General features: G+C 63.1%; 2 protein-coding genes across 2 annotated transcripts in view; both read left to right on the top strand.

Annotated features, from left to right (window-relative positions):
* Nucleotides 1-14,178, top strand: part of TAOK2 (TAO kinase 2) — a 33,591-nt gene extending 19,413 nt beyond the window's left edge. The window contains 5 exon segments of the mRNA XM_074167209.1: nt 4,288-4,500; nt 8,298-8,480; nt 13,292-13,448; nt 13,451-13,524; nt 14,155-14,178. Of these exon segments, the coding sequence (XP_074023310.1) occupies nt 4,288-4,500; nt 8,298-8,480; nt 13,292-13,448; nt 13,451-13,524; nt 14,155-14,178 (651 nt within the window).
* Nucleotides 14,179-14,986: 808 nt separating this feature from the next.
* Nucleotides 14,987-24,626, top strand: CDIPT (CDP-diacylglycerol--inositol 3-phosphatidyltransferase). The gene is given in 7 exon segments (XM_074167210.1): nt 14,987-15,038; nt 18,496-18,630; nt 20,962-21,115; nt 22,124-22,205; nt 22,302-22,383; nt 24,474-24,565; nt 24,567-24,626. Coding segments are annotated over 7 exon segments (657 nt in total).
* The last annotated feature ends 279 nt before the right edge of the window (nt 24,627-24,905 follow it).

The following is a 24,905-nucleotide window of genomic DNA, read 5'->3' as shown; positions in this document are numbered from 1 at the left end:
GGGACACCCCCCCCGAATTTTGGGACCCCCCCGAATTTTGGGACCCCCCCCCAATTTTGGGCCCCCCCCCCCAAATTTTGGGGCCCCCCCTCAATTTTAGGGACATCCCCCCAGGGATTTTGGGGCCCCCCCCCCCCGGGGATTTGGGGACCTATTTATTGGGGGGGGGGGGGGTGGGGTGAAGGTTTTGGGGGGAATTTGTTCCTTTTCCATCGTTTTTTTTTGGGGGGGGGGGGGGAAGGGGGGGGAGGGGGGGGGTTTATTTTTTTTATTGTTGTTTTTTCCATGAGAATTTTCTTTGGTTTCGTTTCTTTTGAATTATTTTATTTTAAAATATATTATTTAACAACCCCCCCCCCCCCCCCTTTTCAGTTTTTCTTTGGGTTTTTCTTTGGGGGGGGGTTGGTTTTGGTTTGGGGGTGTTTTTTTTTTTTGGGGGGGGGGGGGGGGTGTCACCCATGGGGGGGGTCACCCATTGGGGGGGGTCACTCGGGGGGGGGTCAGCTATTGGGGGGGTCACCCATTGGGGGGGTCACTCAAATGGGGGGGTCACTCATGGGGGGGGCACTCAGTGGGGGGGGAACCCATGGGGGGGGGGGGTCACTCAATGGGGGGGTCGCTCGGGGGGGGGTCACTCAATGGGGGGGTCAGCTATTGGGGGGGTCACCCATTGGGGGGGGGACTCAATGGGGGGGGGTCACTCATGGGGGGGGGTCAGCATTGGGGGGGGTCGCTCATGGGGGGGGTCACTCAATGGGGGGGTCGCCCATGGGGGGGTCACTCATGGGGGGGGCACTCAATGGGGGGGGGACACTCAGGGGGGGGCACCCATGGGGGGGGGTCAGCATTGGGGGGGGTCACTCAATGGGGGGGTCGCCCATGGGGGGGTCACTCAAATGGGGGGTCACTCATGGGGGGGGGTCACTCAATGGGGGGGGAACCCATGGGGGGGTCACTCATTGGGGGGGTCACTCAAATGGGGGGGTCACTCACGAGGGGGGCCGCCCATGGGGGGGTCACTCAATGGGGGGGGTCGCCCATGGGGGGGTCACCCATTGGGGGGGGTCACCCATGGAGGGGGTCACCCATTGGGGGGGGGACTCAATGGGGGGGCACCCATGGGGGGGCCACTCAATGGGGGGGCACTCAGTGGGGGGGTCGCCCATGGGGGGGTCAGCTATTGGGGGGGGGTCACCCATTGGGGGGGGGGTCACCCATTGGGGGGGGGGTCAGCATTGGGGGGGGTCACTCAGTGGGGGGGTCACTCAATGGGGGGGGTCGCCCATGGGGGGGTCAGCTATTGGGGGGGCGTCACTCGGGGGGGGTCACCCATTGGGGGGGTCACCCATTGGGGGGGTCACCCATTGGGGGGGGTCACTCAATGGGGGGGTCACTCAAATGGGGGGGTCACTCATGGGGGGGCACTCAGTGGGGGGGGGACACTCGGGGGGGGCACTCAGTGGGGGGGGAACCCATGGGGGGGGGTCACTCAATGGGGGGGGTCGCCCATGGGGGGGTCACTCAAATGGGGGGTCACTCATGGGGGGGGGTCACTCAATGGGGGGGGAACCCATGGGGGGGTCACCCATTGGGGGGGGGACTCAATGGGGGGGCACCCATGGGGGGGTCGCTCAATGGGGGGGGTCGCTCAATGGGGGGGGAACCCATGGGGGGGTCACTCATGGGGGGGGGCCCCCATGGGGGGGGGTCAGCATTGGGGGGGGTCACTCAAATGGGGGGGCACTCAAATGGGGGGGGTCACTCATGGGGGGGGTCACTCAATGGGGGGGTCAGCTATTGGGGGGGGGCACTCAATGGGGGGGTCACCCATTGGGGGGGGGACTCAATGGGGGGGTCACTCAAATGGGGGGGTCACCCATTGGGGGGTCACCCATTGGGGGGGGGGACTCAATGGGGGGGGTCACCCATGGGGGGGTCACTCAATGGGGGGGGTCAGCATTGGGGGGGTCACTCAATGGGGGGGTCGCTCAATGGGGGGGGTCACCTATTGGGGGGGGTCGCTCAATGGGGGGGTCAATGGGGGGGGAACCCATGGGGGGGTCACTCATGGGGGGGGTCACTCAATGGGGGGGTCACTCGGGGGAGGGTCACCCATTGGGGGGGGCACCTACTGGGGGGGCACTCAAATGGGGGGGGTCACTCATGGGGGGGGTCACTCAGTGGGGGGGGTCACCTATTGGGGGGGGTCGCTCAATGGGGGGGTCAATGGGGGGGGAACCCATGGGGGGGTCACTCATGGGGGGGGTCACCCACTGGGGGGGGCACTCAATGGGAGGGGGTCGCTCAATGGGGGGGTCACTCAAATGGGGGGGGTGTCACTCAATGGGGGGGGGACTCAATGGGGGGGGAACCCATGGGGGGTGTGTCACCCATTGGGGGGGGTCACCTATTGGGGGGGGGTCGCTCAATGGGGGGGTCACCCATGGGGGGGTCACCCATGGGGAGGGGACTCAATGGGGGGGGGTCACTCAATGTGGGGGGTCACCCATGGGTGGTGGGACTCTGGGGGGGGGTCACCCAAGAGTTGGGGACCCACCGGGGGGGTCACCCATGGGTTCTGGTGTCACCCATGGGTGGTGGGACTCTAGGGGGGGGTCACCCAAGAGTTGGGGACCCACCGGGGGGGTCACCCATGGGTTCTGGTGTCACCCATGGGTGGTGGAACTCTAGGGGGGGGTCACCCATGGGTGGTGGGACTCAAGGGGGGGGGTCACCCATGGGTTCTGGTGTCACCCATGGGTGGTGGGACTCTGGGGGGGGTCACCCAAGAGTTGGGGACCCAACGGGGGGGTCACCCATGGGTTCTGGTGTCACCCAAAGGTGGTGGGATTCTAGGGGGGGGTCACCCATGGGTTCTGGTGTCACCCAAAGGTGGTGGGATTCTAGGGGGGGGTCACCCATGGGTTCTGGTGTCACCCAAAGGTGGTGGGACTCTGGGGGGGGGTCACCCAAGAGTTGGGGACCCAACGGGGGGGTCACCCATGGGTTCTGGTGTCACCCAAAGGTGGTGGGACTCTGGGGGGGGGTCACCCATGGGTGGTGGGACTCAATGGGGGGGTCACCCATGGGTGGTGGGGGTCACCCAAAGGTGGTGGGACTCAACGGGGGGGTCACCCATGGGTTCTGGTGTCACCCATGGGTGGTGGGACTCTAGGGGGGGGTCACCCATGGGTGGTGGGACTCAAGGGGGGGGTCACCCATGGGTTCTGGTGTCACCCATGGGTGGTGGGACTCTAGGGGGGGGTCACCCATGGGTGGTGGGACTCAAGGGGGGGGGTCACCCATGGGTTCTGGTGTCACCCATGGGTGGTGGGACTCTAGGGGGGGGGTCACCCAAGAGTTGGGGACCCAACGGGGGGGTCACCCATGGGTTCTGGTGTCAGCCATGGGTGGTGGGACTCTAGGGGGGGGTCACCCATGGGTGGTGGGACTCAACGGGGGGGTCACCCATGGGTTCTGGTGCCACCCATGGGTGGTGGGACTCTAGGGGGGGGTCACCCAAGAGTTGGGGACCCACCGGGGGGGTCACCCATGGGTTCTGGTGTCACCCATGGGTGGTGGAACTCTAGGGGGGGGTCACCCATGGGTGGTGGGACTCAACGGGGGGGTCACCCATGGGTTCTGGTGTCACCTAAGGGTGGTGGGACTCTGGGGGGGGGTCACCCATGGGTGGTGGGGGTCACCCAAAGGTGGTGGGACTCAAGGGGAGGGTCACCCATGGGTTCTGGTGTCACCCAAAGGTGGTGGGACTCTGGGGGGGGGTCACCCAAGAGTTGGGGACCCAACGGGGGGGTCACCCATGGGTTCTGGTGTCACCTAAGGGTGGTGGGACTCAACAGGGGGGTCACCCAAGAGTTGGGGACCCAACGGGGGGGTCACCCATGGGTTCTGGTGTCACCCAAAGGTGGTGGGATTCTAGGGGGGGGTCACCCATGGGTGGTGGGACTCAACGGGGGGGTCACCCAAGAGTTGGGGACCCAATGGGGGGGTCACCCATGGGTTCTGGTGTCACCCATGGGTGGTGGGATTCTAGGGGGGGGGGTCACCCAAGAGTTGGGGACCCAATGTGGGGGGGGGGGGGTCACCCCATGGTGAGGACGTGGTTTGGGCCCACCGTGGGGTGGTGGGACGCACCGGAGGGAGGTTTTACGGGTGAAGACCTTGCGTTGAGGTCACCCAAGGGTGGTGGGACTCAACGAGATGGGGTGGGGGGGTGGTCCCTAACCCCCCCCCCCCCCCCCCCCCCCCCATTTTTGGTGAGCTCAGTCCAAGGAGCTGCAGATCAAGAAGCAGTTCCAGGACACGTGTAAGATCCAGACCCGTCAGTACAAGGCCCTTCGGAGCCACCTCCTGGAGACCACGGCCAAGAGCCACCACAAAGCTCTTCTCAAGCGCCTCAAGGACGAGCAGACGCGGAAATTGGCCGCTTTGGCCGAACAGTACGACCACAGCATTAACGAGATGCTCTCCAGCCAAGCCGTAGGTGGCCCCCCATCCTCACGTAGGACAGGGAGGACTTTCGGGGGGGGTGGTGGGAGGAACTGGGAGAACCTTGGGAAGACGGAGGAGAACCTGGAGGAACCCGAGGAGGTGGTGGAGAGCTTTGGGAGATGGTGGGAGAAGTTTGGAGGTGATGGGAGAACCTGGGGACGTGGTGGAGAACCTGAGGAGATGGTGGGAGAAGGTGGGAAGGTGGTGGAGAACCTGAGGAGATGGTGGGAGAACTTTGGAGGTGATGGGAGAACCTGAGGAGATGGTGGGAGAAGGTGGGAAGGTGGTGGAGAACCTGAGGAGATGGTGGGAGAAGGTGGGAAGGTGGTGGAGAACCTGAGGAGATGGTGGGAAGGTGGTGGAGAACCTTGGAGAACGTGGGGAGGCGGTGGGAGAAGCCGTAGGTGGCCCCCCATCCTCACGTAGGACAGGGAGGACTTCGGGGGGGTGGTGGGAGGAACTGGGAGAACCTTGGGAAGACGGAGGAGAACCTGGAGGAACCCGAGGAGGTGGTGGAGAGCTTTGGGAGATGGTGGGAGAAGTTTGGAGGTGATGGGAGAAGCTGGGGACATGGTGGAGAACCTGAGGAGATGGTGGAGAACCTGAGGAGATGGTGGGAGAAGGTGGGAAGGTGGTGGAGAACCTGAGGAGATGGTGGGAGAAGCTGGGGACGTGGTGGAGAACCTGAGGAGATGGTGGAGAACCTGAGGAGATGGTGGGAGAAGGTGGGAAGGTGGTGGAGAACCTCGGAGAACGTGGGAAGGCAGTGGGAGAAGCCGTAGGTGGCCCCCCATCCTCACGTAGGACAGGGAGGACTTCGGGGGGTGGTGGGAAGAACTGGGAGAACCTTGGGAAGACGGAGGAGAACCTGGAGGAACCCGAGGAGGTGGTGGAGAGCTTTGGGAGATGGTGGGAGAACCTGAGGAGATGGTGGGAGAAGTTTGGAGGTGATGGGAGAACCTGGGGACATGGTGGAGAACCTGAGGAGATGGTGGGAGAAGGTGGGAAGGTGGTGGAGAACCTGAGGAGATGGTGGGAGAACCTGAGGAGATGGTGGGAGAAGGTGGGAAGGTGGTGGAGAACCTGAGGAGATGGTGGGAGAAGGTGGGAAGGTGGTGGAGAACCTGAGGAGATGGTGGGAAGGTGGTGGAGAACCTCGGAGAACGTGGGGAGGCGGTGGGAGAAGCCGTAGGTGGCCCCCCATCCTCACGTAGGACAGGGAGGACTTCGGGGGGTGGTGGGAGGAACTGGGAGAACCTTGGGAAGACGGAGGAGAACCTGGAGGAACCCGAGGAGGTGGTGGAGAGCTTTGGGAGATGGTGGGAGAAGTTTGGAGGTGATGGGAGAACCTGGGGACGTGGTGGAGAACCTGAGGAGATGGTGGGAGAACCTGAGGAGATGGTGGGAGAAGGTGGGAAGGTGGTGGAGAACCTGAGGAGATGGTGGGAGAAGGTGGGAAGGTGGTGGAGAACCTGAGGAGATGGTGGGAGAAGGTGGGAAGGTGGTGGAGAACCTGAGGAGATGGTGGGAGAAGGTGGGAAGGTGGTGGAGAACCTGAGGAGATGGTGGGAAGGTGGTGGAGAACCTCGGAGAACGTGGGAAGGCGGTGGGAGAAGCCGTAGGTGGCCCCCCATCCTCACGTAGGACAGGGAGGACTTTCGGGGGGTGGTGGGAGGAACTGGGAGAACCTTGGGAAGACGGAGGAGAACCTGGAAGAACCCGAGGAGGTGGTGGAGAGCTTTGGGAGACGGTGGGAGAACCTGAGGAGATGGTGGGAGAAGCTGGGGACGTGGTGGAGAACATGAGGAGATGGTGGGAGAAGGTGGGAAGGTGGTGGAGAACCTGAGGAGATGGTGGGAAGGTGGTGGAGAACCTGAGGAGATGGTGGGAGAACTTTGGAGGTGATGGGAGAACCTGGGGACATGGTGGAGAACCTGAGGAGATGGTGGGAGAACCTGAGGAGATGGTGGGAGAAGTTTGGAGGTGGTGGGAGAACCTGAGGAGATGGTGGGAGAAGGTGGGAAGGTGGTGGAGAACCTCGGAGAACGTGGGGAGGTGGTGGCAGAAGCCGTAGGTGGCCCCCCATCCTCACGTAGGACAGGGAGGACTTCGGGGGGTGGTGGGAGGAACTGGGAGAACTTTGGGAAGATGGAGGAGAACCTGGAGGAACCCGAGGAGGTGGTGGAGAGCTTTGGGAGATGGTGGGAGAACCTGAGGAGATGGTGGGAGAAGGTGGGAAGGTGGTGGAGAACCTGAGGAGATGGTGGGAGAACTTTGGGAGATGATGGGAGGAGCTGGGGACGTGGTGGAGAACCTGAGGAGATGGTGGGAGAAGGTGGGAAGGTGGTGGAGAACCTGAGGAGATGGTGGGAAGGTGGTGGAGAACCTCGGAGAACGTGGGGAAGCGGTGGGAGAAGCCGTAGGTGGCCCCCCATCCTCACCTCTAGGGTAGGGAGGAGCTGGGAAGGTGGTGGGAAGAACTGGGAGAACCTTGGGAAGACGGAGGAGAACCTGGAGGAACCCGAGGAGGTGGTGGAGAACTTTGGGAGATGGTGGGAGAACCTGAGGAGATGGTGGAGAACCTGAGGAGATGGTGGGAGAAGCTGGGGACGTGGTGGAGAACCTGAGGAGATGGTGGGAGAAGGTGGGAAGGTGGTGGAGAACCTGAGGAGATGGTGGGAGAACCTGAGGAGATGGTGGGAGAAGGTGGGAAGGTGGTGGAGAACCTGAGGAGATGGTGGGAGAAGGTGGGAAGGTGGTGGAGAACCTGAGGAGATGGTGGGAGAAGGTGGGAAGGTGGTGGAGAACCTGAGGAGATGGTGGGAAGGTGGTGGAGAACCTCGGAGAACGTGGGGAGGCGGTGGGAGAAGCCGTAGGTGGCCCCCCATCCTCACGTAGGGAGAGGAGAACCTTGGAGAACTTTGGGACCCCCAAGTGCTCAGGAACCCAGCAGAGATGGGGACGGGGACCTTCAGGAGACCCCCAAGTGCTCAGGAACCCCCCAGAGATGGGGCTGGAGACCCCCAAGTCCTCAGGAACCCACCGGAGATGGGGCTGGAGACCCCCAAGTGCTCAGGAACCCAGCAGAGATGGGGCTGGAGACCCCCAGGTCCTCAGGAACCCACCAGAGATGGGGCTGGGGACCTTCAGGAGACCCCCAAGTGCTCAGGAACCCCCCAGAGATGGGGCTGGAGACCCCCAAGTCCTCAGGAACCCACCAGAGATGGGGCTGGAGACCCCCAAGTGCTCAGGAACCCCCCAGAGATGGGGCTGGAGACCTTCAGGTGCTCAGGAACCCACCAGAGATGGGGCTGGAGACCCCCAAGTGCTCAGGAACCCACCAGAGATGGGGACGGGGACCTTCAGGAGACCCCCAAGTCCTCAGGAACCCACCAGAGATGGGGCTGGAGACCCCCAAGTGCTCAGGAACCCACCAGAGATGGGGCTGGAGACCCCTAAGTGCTCAGGAACCCACCAGAGATGGGGACAGGGACCTTCAGGTGCTCAGGAACCCACCAGAGATGGGGCTGGAGACCCCCAAGTGCTCAGGAACCCACCAGAGATGGGGACAGGGACCTTCAGGAGACCCCCAAGTGCTCAGGAACCCACCAGAGATGGGGCTGGAGACCCCCAAGTCCTCAGGAACCCCCCAGAGATAAGGTTGGAGACCTCCAGAACCCCCTCTAGGCTAAGAACCCAGCCCCCCCCCCACCCCCCCCAAGAGGACCTTCTAAGGCCACCCCACCCCACCCCACGTCCCCACCTCCTCCCGGTGTCTTCTCCAGCTGCGATTGGACGAGACGCAGGAGGCGGAGTCCCAGGTCCTTCGGCTCCAGCTCCAGCAGGAGTTGGAGCTCCTCAACGCCTACCAGAGCAAGATCAAGATGCACACGGAAGCCCAACACGAACGGGAGGTCAAGGAATTGGAGCAGAAGGTCTCCATCCGACGAGCCCTCCTGGAGCAGAGGGTATGGGGCGGTGGGGTGGGAGGTGGGACATCTCCTGCTGGTGGTGGTGGTGGTGGTCCTCAAGGGGGTTTTGAGGTTCCTCGAGAAGGTTTTGAGGTTCCTCAAGCAAGTTTGGGGCTCCTCAAAAAGAATTATGGAGCTTTTGAGGTTCCTCAAGGAGGTTTTGAGGTTCTTCAAGAAGGTTTCGAGGTTCCTCAAGGGAGTTTCTGGGGTTCTTCAAGGTGGTCTTGGGGTTCCTCAAGGAGGTTTTGGGGTTTCTCAAAGGAATTATGGAGGTTTTGAGGTTCCTCAAGAAGATCTTAGTGGGTTTGAGGTTCCTCAAGAAGGTTTTGAGGTTCCTCAAGGAGTTTTGGGGGTTCCTCAAGGAGGTTTTGAGGTTCCTTAAGGAGATCTTGGGGTTGCTCAAAGGAATTACGGAGCTTTTGAGGTTCTTCAAGAAGGTTTTGAGGTTCCTCAAGGAGTTTTGGGGGTTCCTCAAGAAAGTTTTGGGGCTCCTCAAGGAGATCTTGAGGTTCCTCAAGGAGATCTTGGGGTTTCTCAAAGGAATTATGGAGGTTTTGAGGTTCCTCAAGAAGATCTTAGTGGGTTTGAGGTTCTTCAAGAAGGTTTTGAGGTTCCTCAAGGAGTTTTGGGGGTTCCTCAAGAAAGTTTTGGGGCTCCTCAAGGAGATCTTGGGGTTCCTCAAAGGAATTATGGAGGTTTTAAGGTTGCTCAAGGAGGTTTTGAGGGTTCCTCAAAGAAATCATGGAGGTTTTGAGGTTCCTCAAGGGAGTTTCTGGGGTTCTTCAAGGTGGTCTTGGGGTTCCTCAAAGAGTTTTGGGGGTTCCTCAAGGAGGTTTTGGGGTTTCTCAAAGGAATTATGGAGGTTTTGAGGTTCCTCAGGAAGATCTTAGTGGGTTTGAGGTTCCTCAAGAAGGTTTTGAGGTTCCTCAAGGAGTTTTGGGGGTTCCTCAAGAAAGTTTTGGGGCTCCTCTTGGAGATCTTGGGGCTCCTCAAAGGAATTATGGAGCTTTTGAGGTTCTTCAAGAAGGTTTTGAGGTTCCTCGAGGGAGTTTCTGGGGTTCTTCAAGGTGGTCTTGGGGTTCCTCAAAGGAATTGTGGAGCTTTTGAGGTTCTTCAAGGAGTTTTGAGGGTTCCTCAAGAAAGTTTTGGGGCTCCTCAAGGAGATCTTGAGGTTCCTCAAGGAGATCTTGGGGTTCCTCAAAGGAATTATGGAGGTTTTAAGGTTGCTCAAGGAGGTTTTGAGGGTTCCTCAAAGAAATCATGGAGGTTTCGAGGTTCCTCAAGGGAGTTTCTGGGGTTCTTCAAGGTGGTCTTGGGGTTCCTCAAAGAGTTTTGGGGGTTCCTCAAGGAGGTTTTGGAGGTTCTCAAAGGAATTATGGAGGTTTTGAGGTTCCTCAAGAAGATCTTAGTGGGTTTGAGGTTCCTCAAGAAGGTTTTGAGGTTCCTCAAGAAGATCTTAGTGGGTTTGAGGTTCCTCAAGGAGTTTTGGGGGTTCCTCAAGAAAGTTTTGGGGCTCCTCAAGGAGATCTTGGGGTTCCTCAAAGGAATTATGGAGGTTTTAAGGTTGCTCAAGGAGGTTTTGAGGGTTCCTCAAAGAAATCATGGAGGTTTCGAGGTTCCTCAAGGAGTTTCTGGGGTTCTTCAAGGTGGTCTTGGGGTTCCTCAAGGAGGTTTTGGGGTTTCTCAAAGGAATTATGGAGATTTTGAGGTTCCTCAAGAAGGTTTTGAGGTTCCTCAAGAAGATCTTAGTGGGTTTGAGGTTCTTCAAGAAAGTTTTGAGGTTCCTCAAGGAGGTTTTGGGGGTTCCTCAAGAAAGTTTTGGGGCTCCTCAAGGAGATCTTGGGGCTCCTCAAAGGAATTATGGAGCTTTTGAGGTTCTTCAAGAAGGTTTTGAGGTTCCTCAAGGGAGTTTCTGGGGTTCTTCAAGGTGGTCTTGGGGTTCCTCAAAGGAATTGTGGAGCTTTTGAGGTTCTTCAAGGAGTTTTGAGGGTTCCTCAAGAAAGTTTTGGGGCTCCTCAAGGAGATCTTGAGGTTCCTCAAGGAGGTCTTGGGGTTCCTCAAAGGAATTATGGAGGTTTTGGGGTGTCTCGAGAAGATCTTGGTGGGTTTGAGGTTCCTCGAGGAGTTTTGGGGGTTCCTCAAGGGGATTATGGAGGTTTTGGGGTTCTCCGAGGAGGATCATGGTGGTTTGGGGGCTCCCAGTTGGGACTTTGAGGTTCTTCCGTGGGAATTTGGCTCATTTTAGGGTTCCCCCGTGGGAATTTTGATGGTTTAGGGGTTCTCCGTGGGAATTTGGGGGATTTTGGGGGTTCCCTGTGGGAATTTGGGGGTTCTCTGTGGGAATTTGGGGGATTTTGGGGGTTCCCCGTGGGAATTTTGGGGTGTTCTGTAGGAATTTGGGGAAATTTGGGGGTTCCCTGTGGGAATTTGGGGGATTTTGGGGGTTCCCTGTGGGAATTTTGGGGTGTTCTGTGGGAATTTGGGGAAATTTGGGAGCTTCCCGATTGGAATTTGGGGGTTCCCCGTGGGAATTTGGCTCATTTTAGGGTCCCCCGTGGGAATTTTGGGGGGATTTGGGGGTTCCCCGTGGGAATTTTGGGGTGCTCCGTGGGAATTTGGGGAAATTTGGGGGTTCCCTGTGGGAATTTTGGGGTGCTCCGTGGGAATTTGGGGAAATTTGGGGGTTCCCTGTGGGAATTTTGGGGTGCTCCGTGGGAATTTGGGGGATTTTGGGGGTTCCCTGTGGGAATTTTGGGGTGCTCCATGGGAATTTGGGGGATTTTGGGGGTTCCCGATTGGAATTTGGGGGTTCTCCGTGGGGAATTTGGGGGATTTTGGGGGTTCCCCGTGGGAATTTTGGGGTTCTCTGTGGGAATTTTGGGGTGCTCCATGGGAATTTGGGGGCTTCCCGATTGGAATTTGGGGGTTCTCTGTGGGGAATTTGGGGGATTTTGGGGGTTCCCTGTGGGAATTTTGGGGTGCTCCGTGGGAATTTGGGGAAATTTGGAGGCTTCCCGATTGGAATTTGGGGGTTCTCCGTTGGGAATTTGGGGATTCTCTGTGGGAATTTGGGGGATTTTGGGGGTTCCCCGTGGGAATTTTGGGGTTCTCTGTGGGAATTTGGGGGATTTGGGGGCTTCCCGATTGGAATTTGGGGGTTCCCCGTGGGAATTTGGCTCATTTTAGGGTCCCCCGTGGGAATTTTGGGGGGATTTGGGGGTTCTCCGTGGGGAATTTGGGGGATTTTGGGGGTTCCCCGTTGGGAATTTTGGGGTGCTCCGTGGGAATTTGGGGAAATTTGGAGGCTTCCCGATTGGAATTTGGGGGTTCTCTGTGGGAATTTGGGAGATTTTGGGGGTTCCCCGTGGGAATTTTGGGGTGCTCCGTGGGAATTGGGAAATTTGGGGGCTTCCCGATTGGAATTTGGGGGTTCCCCGTGGGAATTTGGCTCATTTTAGGGTCCCCCGTGGGAATTTTGGGGGGATTTGGGGGTTCCCCGTGGGAATTTGGGGATTTTGGCGGTTCCCCGTGGGAATTTTGGGGTGCTCCGTGGGAACTTGGGGGATTTGGGGGCTTCCCGATTGGAATTTGGGGGTTCCCCGTGGGAATTTGGCTCATTTTAGGGTCCCCCGTGGGAATTTTGGGGGGATTTGGGGGTTCTCCGTGGGGAATTTGGGGGATTTTGGGGGTTCCCTGTGGGAATTTTGGGGTTCTCTGTGGGAATTTGGGGGATTTGGGGGCTTCCTGATTGGAATTTGGGGGTTCTCCGTGGGGAATTTGGGGGATTTTGGGGGTTCCCCGTGGGAATTTTGGGGTGCTCCGTGGGAATTTGGGGAAATTTGGAGGCTTCCCGATTGGAATTTGGGGGTTCTCTGGGGGAATTTGGGGAAATTTGGGGGTTCCCTGTGGGAATTTTGGGGTTCTCTGTGGGAATTTGGGGGATTTGGGGGCTTCCCGATTGGAATTTGGGGGTTCCCTGTGGGAATTTTGGGGTGTTCTGTGGGAATTTGGGGGATTTTGGGGGTTCTCTGTGGGAATTTGGGGGATTTGGGGGCTTCCCGATTGGAATTTGGGGGTTCCCCGTGGGAATTTGGCTCATTTTAGGGTTCCCCGTGGGAATTTTGGGGGGATTTGGGGGTTCCCTGTGGGAATTTGGGGGTTCTCCGTGGGGAATTTGGGGAAATTTGGGGGTTCCTTGTGGGAATTTTGGGGTGCTCCGTGGGAATTTGGGGAAATTTGGGGGTTCCCCGTGGGAATTTTGGGGTGCTCCATGGGAATTTGGGGGCTTCCCGATTGGAATTTGGGGGTTCTCTGTGGGGAATTTGGGGGATTTTGGGGGTTCCCCGTGGGAATTTTGGGGTGCTCCGTGGGAATTGGGAAATTTGGGGGCTTCCCGATTGGAATTTGGGGGTTCCCCGTGGGAATTTGGCTCATTTTAGGGTTCCCCCGTGGGAATTTTGGGGGGATTTGGGGGTTCCCCGTGGGAATTTGGGGATTTTGGCGGTTCCCCGTGGGAATTTTGGGGTGCTCCGTGGGAATTGGGAAATTTGGGCGCTTCGCTATTGGAATTTGGGGGTTCCCCGTGAGAATTTGGCTCATTTTAGGGTTCCCCGTGGGAATTTTGGGGGGATTTGGGGGTTCCCCGTGGGAATTTTGGGGAATTTTGGGGGTTCTCCGTGGGAATTTTGCGTCTCCCTCCTTCCTTTCCCCCTCCCCCTCCCTTGGCGGGGGGGGGGATGGGGGGAGTTGGGGGGGGGGGGGGGTTGTGACTGATTTTGGGGGTGCCCCCCCCCCCCCCCCCCCCGCAGATCGAGGAGGAGATGTTGGCCCTTCAGGCGGAACGTTCCGAGCGTATCCGGAACCTTCTGGAACGTCACGCCCGGGAGATCGAGGCCTTCGACGCCGAGAGCCTGAGGTTGGGTTTTTCGGGAATGGCGTTGGGGGGGTTGCCCCCCCCAGCCCCTCCCCCCCAACCCCTCCCCCCGCCCCTCCCGCCCCGTCCCCCGCAGCGGGGGCCCATTGGACCCACGGACCCCCCGACGCCCGACGCCAGCCCCCCCCCCTCCTCGCCCCGCCCCCCACCATCGCTTTCGGGGGGGGGGGGGGAGCCCCTCCCCCACCGCGCAGCAGCCCCCCAACCCCCCCGCAGGGGAGGGGGAGGGGAGGGGGCGGCCCCCCCCCACCTCCTCAATGGGGCCCAGTTCCCCTATTCCTGAGGGGGGGGGGCCCCCGAAACTGACATTTCGTTTAAGGGGGGGCCCCGAAACACGGCATTTTGTTTAAGGGGGGGCCCCGAAACTGACATTTTGTTTAAGGGGGGGCCCCGAAACCGGCATTTTGTTTAAGGGGGGGGCCCCGAAACCGACATTTTGTTTAAGGGGGGGGCCCCGAAACTGACATTTCGTTTAAGGGGGGGCCCCGAAACCGATATTTTGTTTAAGGGGGGGCCCCGAAACCGGCATTTCATTCAAGGGGGAGCCCTGAAACCACTATTTTGTTTCGGGGGGGGCCCCCGAAACCATCATTTTGGTGCAGGGGGGGGGCCTGAAAACCACCTTTTGTTTAAGGGGGGACCCCGAAACTGCTGCTGTTGGGAGTGAGGGGGCCCCCCCAAAACACACTTGGGTGCCATGGTGGGGGGGGGGGCCTTGAAACTGTCTTTCGGTTTCAGAGAGGGCCCCAAAACTGCTCCTGATTGGGGGGGGGGGGGCCTCAAAACCGACACTTGGGTGTCGTGGGGGGGCCCCGAAACCACCCTTTTGATTTGGGGGGGGGGCCTCGAAACTGCCAGAAATGCGGGGGGGGGGGGGCAAAATGACCATTAATTGAGGGGGGGGGAAGCTAAACCCGCCATTTTATTTCATGGGGGACCCCCAAAAGCCGCCATTTTGTTTCGGGGGGGGGGGGGGGGGGGGTCCCCCAAAACCACCCCCTCGTGCCAAGCCCCGCCCCCTCCCCCCCCCCCCCGGGAGCGTTTTTAACGTGGGGACGACCCCCCCCCACCCCCACCCCCCCCAATTAATGAGACTTAATAATGAGAATAATAATGACGATGGTGATGACGACACAGGCTCCGCCCGCTTTGTTACGCGCCGGGAGGAGGGGGGGGGGGGGAGTTAATTAGCGGCCTCATTAGCGGGGCGGGGAGGGAGGGCTGTGGGGAGGGGTTTAATGATCATCTCTCCCTGATTAATTATTCATGCGGTTAATTGTTAATGAGCCGGCCCGTTGCCGTGGTAACGGGGGGGGGGGGGGGGGCGAGGCCTACTCCGCTCACCGCGCGCGCGGGGCTTCCGGGAGGCGCCGCCATGTTTGGGGGAGGGCGAGGCGGCTCGTCGCTGATTGGCTGCGGCGGGGGAGTCGCTGATTGGCTAAAGGTGGGGGGGGGGGGGAAAAGGGGGAGGGGCGGGCTCGGGGCGGGGTGTGACTATGCGCATGCGCGGCCAAGCGCCGCTTCCGGTATCACGTGGTACCGGTCTTAAAGGGGCCGCGGCGGCGGGGCCATGGCGGGGGGCGAGAGCGTCAACGTCTTCCTGTTCGTGCCCAACCTCATCGGTGAGGGACTGGGGGGGACTGGGAGGGGACTGGGAGGGGATTAGAGGGGTCCGGGATGCGCTGGGAGGCACTGGGATGGACGGCGGGGGGAACTGGGGGGTACTGGGAGGGGATCGGGGGGCAGTGGGATGGATGGGGGGGCACTGGGATGGACGGGAGGGGACTGGGGGACAGTGGGATGGACTGGGAGATACTGGGAGGGACTCGGGGATGGACTGGGAGGGGGCTGGAGGGGATTAGAGGGGACTGGGATGCACTGGAAGGCTCTGGGGGGGACTGGGATGGACTGGGAGGGATGGGAGGGGGAGTGGGATGGACTGGGAGGGGACTGGAGGGGATTAGAGGGGACTGGGATGCACTGGGAGGCTCTGGGGGGGGAACTGGGATGGACTGGGAGGGATGGGGGGGGAGTGGGATGGACTGGGAGGGATGGGGGGGAAGTAGGATGGACTGGGAGGGGACTGGGATGGACTGGAGGGACTGGAGGGCATTAGAGGGGAGTGGGATGCACTGGGAGGCTCTGGGGGAATTGGGATGGACAGGGAGGGATGGGGGGGGACTGGGATGGACTGGGAGGGGGCTGGAGGGGATTAGAGGGGACTGGGATGCACTGGGAGGCTCTGGGGAGGAACTGGGATGGACTGGGAGGGATGAGAGGGGGAGTGGGATGGACTGGGAGGGATGGGAGGGGGAGTGGGATGGACTGGGAGGGGGCTGGAGGGGATTAGAGGGGACTGGGATGCACTGGGAGGCTCTGGGGGGGAACTGGGATGGACTGGGAGGGATGGGAGGGGGACTGGGATGGACTGGGAGGGGACTGGAGGGGATTAGAGGGGACTGGGATGCACTGGGAGGCTCTGGGGGAGAACTGGGATGGACTGGGAGGGATGGGGGGGGAGTGGGAGGGACTGGAGGGGATTAGAGGGGACTGGGTTGCACTGGGAGGCTCTGGGGAGGAACTGGGATGGACTGGGAGGGATGGGAGGGGGAGTGGGATGGACTGGGAGGGGGCTGGAGGGGATTAGAGGGAACTGGGATGCACTGGGAGGCTCTGGGGAGGAACTGGGATGGACTGGGAGGGATGGGAGGGGGACTGGGATGGACTGGGAGGGGACTGGAGGGGATTAGAGGGGACTGGGATGCACTGGGAGGCTCTGGGGGGGAACTGGGATGGACTGGGAGGGATGGGGGGGGGAGTGGGATGGACTGGGAGGGGGGCTGGAGGGGATTAGAGGGTACTGGGATGTGCTGGGAGGCTCTGGGGGGGAACTGGGATGGACTGGGAGGGACTGGAGGGGATTAGAGGGGACTGGGAGGGGGGCTGGAGGGGATTAGAGGGTACTGGGATGTGCTGGGAGGCTCTGGGGGGGAACTGGGATGGACTGGGAGGGACTGGAGGGGATTAGAGGGGACTGGGAGGGGGCTGAGATTAAATGGGAGGGACTTGGATGGACTGGGAGGGGGCTGGGATGGACTGGGGGATACTGGGAGGGGACTGGGGTGAAATGGGAGGGACTGGGATGGAATGGGAGAGACTGGGGGGGGCACTGGGAGGGGGCTGGAAGGGATTAGGCGGGACTGGGATGCGGTGGGAGGCACTGGGATGGACGGCGGGGGGAAGTGGGGGGCACTGGGAGGGGATCGGGGGGGACTGGGAGGGATTGGGAGGGCACTGGGAGGGACTGGGGGGGAACTGGGAGAGAGTGGGATGGGCTGAGGCATACTGGGAGGGGACTGGGAGGAACTGGGAGGGAGTGGGATGGACTGAGGCATACTGGGAGGGGACTGGGAGGAACTGGGAGGGAGTGGGATGGACTGAGGCATACTGGGAGGGGACTGGGAGGAACTGGGAGGGAGTGGGATGGGCTGAGGCATACTGGGAGGGGACTGGGAGGAACTGGGAGGGAGTGGGATGGGCTGAGGCATACTGGGAGGGGACTGGGAGGAACTGGGAAGGAGTGGGATGGGCTGAGGCATACTGGGAGGGGACTGGGAGGAACTGGGAGGGAGTGGGATGGACTGAGGCATACTGGGAGGGGACTGGGAGGAACTGGGAGGGAGTGGGATGGGCTGAGGCACACTGGGAGGGGACTGGGAGGAACTGGGAGGGAGTGGGATGGACTGAGGCATACTGGGAGGGGACTGGGAGGAACTGGGAAGGAGTGGGATGGACTGAGGCATACTGGGAGGGGACTGGGAGGAACTGGGAGGGAGTGGGATGGACTGAGGCATACTGGGAGGGGACTGGGAGGAACTGGGAGGGAATGGGATGGACTGAGGCATACTGGGAGGGGACTGGGAGGAACTGGGAGATACTGGAAGGGGACTGGGAGGAACTGGGAGGGAGTGGGATGGGCTGAGGCATACTGGGAGGGGACTGGGGGGGAACTGGGAGAGAGTGGGATGGACTGAGGCATACTGGGAGGGGACTGGGAGGAACTGGGAGGGAGTGGGATGGGCTGAGGCATACTGGGAGGGGACTGGGGGGGAACTGGGAGGGAGTGGGATGGGCTGAAGCATACTGGGAGGGGACTGGGGGGGAACTGGGAGGGAGTGGGATGGACTGAGGCATACTGGGAGGGGACTGGGAGGAACTGGGAGGGAGTGGGATGGACTGAGGCATACTGGGAGGGGACTGGGGGGGAACTGGGAGGGAGTGGGATGGGCTGAGGCATACTGGGAGGGGACTGGGAGGAACTGGGAGGGAGTGGGATGGGCTGAGGCATACTGGGAGGGGACTGGGAGGAACTGGGAGGGAGTGGGATGGGCTGAGGCATACTGGGAGGGGACTGGGAGGAACTGGGAGGGAGTGGGATGGGCTGAGGCATATTGGGAGGGGACTGGGAGGAACTGGGAGGGAGTGGGATGGGCTGAGGCATACTGGGAGGGGACTGGGGGGGAACTGGGAGGGAGTGGGATGGACTGAGGCATACTGGGAGGGGACTCGGAGGGACTGGGAGATACTGGAAGGGGACTGGGAGGAACTGGGAGGGAGTGGGATGGGCTGAGGCATACTGGGAGGGGACTGGGAGGAACTGGGAGGGAGTGTGATGGGCTGAGGCATACTGGGAGGGGACTGGGAGAAACTGGGAGGGAGTGGGATGGACTGAGGCATACTGGGAGGGGACTGGGAGGAACTGGGAGGGAGTGGGATGGACTGAGGCATACTGGGAGGGGACTGGGAGGAACTGGGAGTTACTGGGAAGGGCACTGGGAGGGGGTGGGGGTGTACTGGAGGGCACTGGGGAGGTTTGGGGGTTACTGGGGGGGACACCGGTGGATGCTGGGAGTTACTGGCCCGTACTGGGAATGGGTTTTAGAGCGGCCGTGGGGGGTTTGGAGGTCGCTGGGAAGCACTGGGTGTTACTGGGCGGGCAGATGGGGTGGGTGTGGGGGTGGGTGGGTGGGGGATGTACTGGTGCGTACTGGTTTATACTGGGAATATCGCCCGCCCCAGGATACGCCCGCCTGGCTTTGGCCGCCGCTTCCTTCTACCTGATGCCGCAGCGGCCGGGGCCGGCGGCCGCCTGTTACGCGCTGGCCGGGCTCCTGGACGCCGTGGACGGGCACCTGGCCCGGCTGCTGGGACAGGGTGGGCGGGGCCTCGTGGGTGGGCGGGGTCTCGTGGGGGCGGGGCTTGAGGGGGGGCGGGGCTTGAGGGGGTGGGGCCCGGGGGGTGGGGTCAAGGGATGGAGGGTGGGAAGGGGAGGGGGGAGGCTTGGAGGGGGTTTTAGGAGGGGGCGGGGCTTGGGGAAGGGGCGGGGTCTTAAGGGGCGGGGCATAAAAGGGGGCGGGGCATCGTGGGGGGTGTGGCTTGAGGGGGGTGAGGCCCGGGTGGGGGGAAGGGATGGGGGGTGGGAAGGGGAGGGGGGAGGTTTGGAGGGGGTTTTAGGAGGGGGCGGGGTTTGGGGAAGGGGCGGGGTCTCGTGGGGGCGGGGCCTCGTGTGGGGTGTGGCTTGAGGGGGTGAGGCCCGGGTGGGGGGAAGGGATGGGGGGTGGGAAGGGGAGGGGGGAGGTTTGGAGGGGGTTTTAGGAGGGGGCGGGGCATAAAAGGGGGCGGGGCATCGTGGGGAGGGGCGTGGCTTGAGGAGGTGGGGCTTGGGGGGCGGGGCTTAGGGGGGTGGGGCCAGGGGGTGGGGTCAAAGGAAGGGGAGGGGGGAGGTTTAATGGGGGTTTTAGGAGGCGGCGGGGCTTGGGGAAGGGGCGGGGCCTCTTGGGGGCGGGGCTTGGGGAAGGGGCGGTGTCTTAAGGGGCGGGGCATAAAAGGGGGCGGGGCATAAAAGGGGGCGGAGCCTCGTGGGGGGTGTGGCTTGAGGGGGTGGGGCCCGGGTGGGGGGAAGGGATGGGGGGTGGGAAGGGGAGGGGGGAGGTTTGGAGGGGGTTTTAGGAGGGGGCGGGGTTTGGGGAAGGGGCGGGGTCTTAAGGGGCGGGGCATAAAAGGGGGCGGGGCCTCGTGGGGGCGGGGCTTGAGGGGGTGGGGCCCGGGGGGGGAAGGGATGGAGGGTGGGAAGGGGAGGGGGGAGGTTTGGAGGGGGGTTTAGGAGGGGGCGGGGCATAAAAGGGGGCGGGGCATCGTGGGGAGGGGCGTGGCTTGAGGAGGTGGGGCTTGGGGGGCGGGGCTTAGGGGGGTGGGGCCAGGGGGTGGGGTCAAAGGAAGGGGAGGGGGGAGGTTTAATGGGGGTTTTAGGAGGCGGTGGGGCTTGGGGAAGGGGCGGGGCCTCTTGGGGGCGGGGCTTGGGGAAGGGGCGGTGCCTTAAAGGGCGGGGCATAAAAGGGGGCGGAGCCTCGTGGGGGGTGTGGCTTGAGGGGGTGGGGCCCGGGTGGGGGGAAGGGATGGAGGGTGGGAAGGGGAGGGGGGAGGTTTGGGGGGGGTTTTAGGAGGGGGCGGGGCTTGGGGAAGGGGCAGGGTCTCGTGGGGGCGGGGCTTGAGGGGGGCGGGGCTTGAGGGGGTGGGGCCCGGGGGGTGGGGTCAAGGGATGGAGGGTGGGAAGGGGAGGGGGGAGGTTTGGAGGGGGTTTTAGGAGGGGGAGGGGGAGGGGCCTCATGGGGGCGGCGCATAAAAGGGGGCGGGGCCTCGTGGGGGCGGGGCTTGCGGAAGGGGTGGTGTCTTAAGGGGGCGGGGCCTCGTGGGGGCGGGGCTTGAGGGGTTGGGGCCCGGGGGGGGAAAGATGGGGGGTGGGAAGGGGAGGGGGGAGGTTTAATGGGGGTTTTAGGAGGGGGCGGGGCTTGGGGAAGGGGCGGGGCTTGAGGGGGGGCGGGGTCATGCGGGGGCGGGGCCTCGTGGGGGCGGGGCTTGAGGGGGTGGGGCCCAGAGGGGTCAAGGGATGGGGGGTGGGAAGGGGAGGGGGGAGGTTTAATGGGGGTTTTAGGAGGGGGCGGGGCTTTGGGAGGGGGGTGTGGCTTCGAGGGGCGGGGTTTTAGGAAGGGGGCGTGGCCTTTGTGTACCACCGCCCACAGGGGGCGTGGTCTATGCTTAGCCCCGCCCCCTGAGCCATTCTGTATGGGGGGGTTGGAGAGTCTTCCCTGCCCCGTAGCAAGGCCCGCCCCACCCGGAGGCCCCGCCCCAAAAGGGGCGTGCCCAAGCCTTATCCCCGCCTCCATTGGGCGTGTCCTACCCTTAGCCCCGCCCCCCAGCTCCCACCTGGGCGCCGTGCCCCGTGGGGAGGGGGGAGCTTCCCTGCCCCATAGCGGGCCCCTGCCCCAACCCAGAGGCCCCGCCCCAAAAGGGGGCGTTTCCCACCGCTAGCCCCGCCCCGGTGGGCGTGTCTAACCCCTAGCCCCGCCCCCTGAGCTCCGTGCTGCCTTTCTAAGCCTGCCCCATGGGGTGGTGGTGGGGTCTTCCCTGCCCCATAGCGGGGCCCTGCCCCACCCCAGAGGCCCCGCCCCCAAAGGGGCGTGTCCTAGCATTAGCCCCGCCCCCCAGGCTCGAGGCTGGGCGCCATGTTGGACATGCTGACCGACCGCCTCTCCACCATGTGCCTCCTGGTCAACCTGGCCCTGCTCTACCCGGCGGCCGCCCCCCTCTTCCAGCTCAGCATGGCCCTGGACGTGGCCAGCCATTGGCTGCACATGCACTGGTGGGCGGGGCTTCGGGTGGTGGGCGGGGCTTGGGTGGGCGGGGCTTACAGAGGGGGCGGAGCTTGGGGATAAAGGGGGCTGGGAATGGGGGGCTGCAGCGCAGAAGGGAGAAGGGCTGGGGGCGTGGCTAAGGGCGAGGGGGCGGGGCTTTGGGTGGTGGGTGGGGCTTGGGTGGGCGGGGCTTACAGAGGGGGCGGGGCTTGGGGATAAAGGGGGCTGGGAATGGGGGGCTGCGGCGCAGAAGGGAGAGGGCTGGGGGCGTGGCTAAGGGCGAGGGGGCGTGGCTAAGGGCGAGGGGGCGGGGCTTGGGTGGTGGGTGGGGCTTGGCCGGGCGGGGCTTACAGAGGGGGCGGGGCTTGGGGATAAAAGGGGGGCTGGGAATGGGGGGCTGCAGCGCAGAAGGGAGAAGGGCTGGGGGCGTGGCTAAGGGCGAGGGGGCGTGGCTTTGTGTAGTGGGCGGGGCTTTGGGTGGTGGGCGGGGATTGGGTGGGCGGGGCTTACGGAGGGGGCGGAGCTTGGGGATAAAGTGGGGCTGGGAATGGGGGGCTGCAGCGCAGAAGGCTGGGGGCGTGGTCTGGCGTGGGGGAGGGGCCTAAGAGGGGCGTGGCTTTTTGGTGAGGGGGCGTGGTCTTGGAGGGGGTGTGGCCTTGAGGAGGGGGCGGGGACTGGCTTGGAGGAACTGTGTCGTGTCCGTCCCCCGTCCCCCCCCCCCGAATGGGCTGAGGGGTGGGGGGGGGTGGAGCTGTGTCATGTGGGCGTGGCCTATCCCTGGGGGGCGGGGCCTCGTGTGGGTGGGGCCAGAGGGGGTAGTGGGGGGGGACCTTTCCCTTGGGGGCGTGGCCTAATGGTGGGCGTGGCCAGAGGAGCTTATACCCGGGGTGGGGTGGGGTGGTGGTTTCTACGCCACCCCCCCCCCGAGGTGGGCGTGGCCTGGCGAGGAGGGGGGCGTGTTCTAGAGTTGTGGGCGTGGTTTGATGATGACCCCGCCCCCTTTTTTTTTCTTTTAGCTCCACCCTCCAGGGCGGGAGCAGCCACAAGGCGGTGGGGGGGGAGGGGCACCCCCTCCTGCGGCTTTACTACAGCTCCAGGGTGAGGGGGGGAGGGGGGGGGGAGGGGGTGGGGGAGGGGGGGGAAGGGGGTGGGGGGAGGGGCGGGGTCATGACCCCTCCCCCCCCCTCCCCCCAGCCCCTCCTGTTCCTGCTCTGCGCCGGCAACGAGGGGTTTTACTGCTGCCTCTACCTGCTGCACTTCGGGGAGGGGCCGCCCGGTGAGGGACTGGGAGGGGACTGGGATGAACTGGGAGGGGACTGGGGAGGGACTGGGAGGGGGCTGGGGGGGACTGGGATGAACTGGGAGGGGGCTGGGGGGGATTGGGAGGGACTGGGAGGGGATTGGGAGGGACTGGGATAAACTGGGAGGGACTGGGAAGGGACTGGGAGGGACTGGGATGAACTGGGAGGGGATTGGGGGGGACTGGGAGGGGATTGGGGGGGACTGGGAGGGACTGGGAGGGGACTGGGGGGGGATTGGGAGGGACTGGGAGGGGATTGGGAGGGACTGGGATGAACTGGGATGGACTGGGAGGGGATTGGGAGGGACTGGGATGAACTGGGAGGGGACTGGGAAGGGACTGGGATGAACTGGGAGGGACTGAAATGGACTGGGATGAACTGGGGAGGGACTGGGAGAGACTGGGATGAACTGGGAGGGGGCTGGGAGGGGACTGGGAAGGGATTTGGGGCACTGGGATGGACTGGGAGGCACTGGGGAGAAATTGGAGGGGGCTGGGAGGGACTGGGAAGGGACTGGGGGGGGGCTGGGAGGGGATTGGGGGGGACTGGGAGGGACTGGGGTGAACTGGGAGAGGGCTGGGGGGGACTGGGATAACCTGGGAGGGGACTGGGGGGGACTGGAGGGACTGGGATGAACTGGGAGGGGGCTGGGGGGGGATTGGGAGGGACTGGGAGGGGATTGGGGGGGACTGGGAGGGACTGGGAGGGGATTGGGAGGGACTGGGATGAACTGGGAGGGACTGGGAAGGGACTGGGATGAACTGGGAGGGGACTAGGGGGGGATTGGGAGGGACTGGGAGGGGATTGGGGGGGACTGGGATAAACTGGGATGGACTGGGAAGGGATTCGGAGGGACTGGGATGAACTGGGAGGGGAGTGGGAGGGACTGGGAGGGGACTGGGATGAACTGGGATGGACTGGGAGGGGATTGGGGGGGACTGGGATGAACTGGGAGGGACTGGGAAGGGACTGGGAGGGACTGGGATGAACTGGGAGGGGAGTGGGAGGGACTGGGAGGGGACTGGGAGGGGATTGGGAGGGACTGGGATGAACTGGGAGGGACTGGGAGGGACTGGGATGAACTGGGAGGGGACTGGGGGGGGATTGGGAGGGACTGGGATGAACTGGGAGGGACTGGGAAGGGACTGGGATGAACTGGGAGGGGACTAGGGGGGGATTGGGAGGGACTGGGAGGGGATTGGGGGGGACTGGGATAAACTGGGATGGACTGGGAGGGGATTGGGAGGGACTGGGATGAACTGGGAGGGGAGTGGGGGGGACTGGGATGAACTGGGATGGACTGGGAAGGGATTCGGAGGGACTGGGATGAACTGGGAGGGGAGTGGGAGGGACTGGGATGAACTGGGAGGGACTGGGAGGGGACTGGGATGAACTGGGATGGACTGGGATGGACTGGGAGGGGATTGGGGGGGACTGGGATGAACTGGGAGGGACTGGGAAGGGACTGGGAGGGACTGGGATGAACTGGGAGGGGACTGGGGGGGGATTGGGAGGGACTGGGAGGGGATTGGGAGGGACTGGGATGAACTGGGAGGGACTGGGAGGGGGCTGGAGGGGGCTGGGATGAACTGGGAAGGGACTGGGGGGGGCTGGGAGGGACTGGGATGAACTGGGAGGGACTGGGAGGGGGCTGGGATGAACTGGGATGGGGCTGGGGGGGACTGGGAGGGACTGGGATGAACTGGGAGGGACTGGGAGGGGGCTGGGATGAACTGGGACGGGACTGGGGGGGGCTGGGAGGGACTGGGATGAACTGGGAGGGACTGGGAGGGGGCTGGGATGAACTGGGACGGGGCTGGGGGGGACTGGGAGGGACTGGGATGAACTGGGATGGACTGGGAGGGGGGTTGGGTGCCACCAGTGGTGGTGGTGGGGGGGGGGTCAGTGGGATGTACTGGGGATACTGGGAGGCGCTGAGAATCACTGTGGGGGGGGCGTGCGTGTGTGTGTGTGTTGGGGTGTGTGTGTGTGTGTGTGTGTTACTGGGATGAACTGGTGCATACTGGTTCCCTGACATCCCCCCCCTCCCCCCCCCCCCCCGCAGTGTTCCCGGGGGGGCCGGGGCTCTTCCGGGTGGGGCTGATTTTGGGGACCCCCTTGGCCGCCCTCAAGGGGGGGTTGAACCTTCTCCAGTTGGGGGGGGGCCGCCCGACGCCTGGCGGCCATGGACGCGGCCGAGCGCCCCAAAACCCGCTGAGAAACACACCCCCCCCCCCAAAAATCAACCCCCCCCCCCCCCAAAAATCCACACCCCCCCCCCCCCCAAACCCGGACACACCCACACACACCCCCCCCCCCAAAAAAAATCCCCCCCCCCCCCCCCCCAATAAAGAGAGGTGTCGCCCCTCCCCCACGACTCCGGTGATTTTGGGGGGGAGAAAAGGGGGGGGGACCCCGAATTTTGGGGGGGGGGGGGGGCTGAATTTTGGGGGGGGGGGCTAAGTGGGGGGGGGAGGACCCCGAATTTTGGGGGGGG

Source organism: Numenius arquata, unplaced genomic scaffold, assembly GCF_964106895.1.
Source record: "Numenius arquata unplaced genomic scaffold, bNumArq3.hap1.1 HAP1_SCAFFOLD_942, whole genome shotgun sequence".
NCBI classification, from domain to species: Eukaryota; Metazoa; Chordata; class Aves; order Charadriiformes; family Scolopacidae; genus Numenius; species Numenius arquata.
The sequence above is the reverse complement of the archived record's forward strand: the minus strand, read 5'-3'. Positions and strand labels throughout refer to the sequence as shown.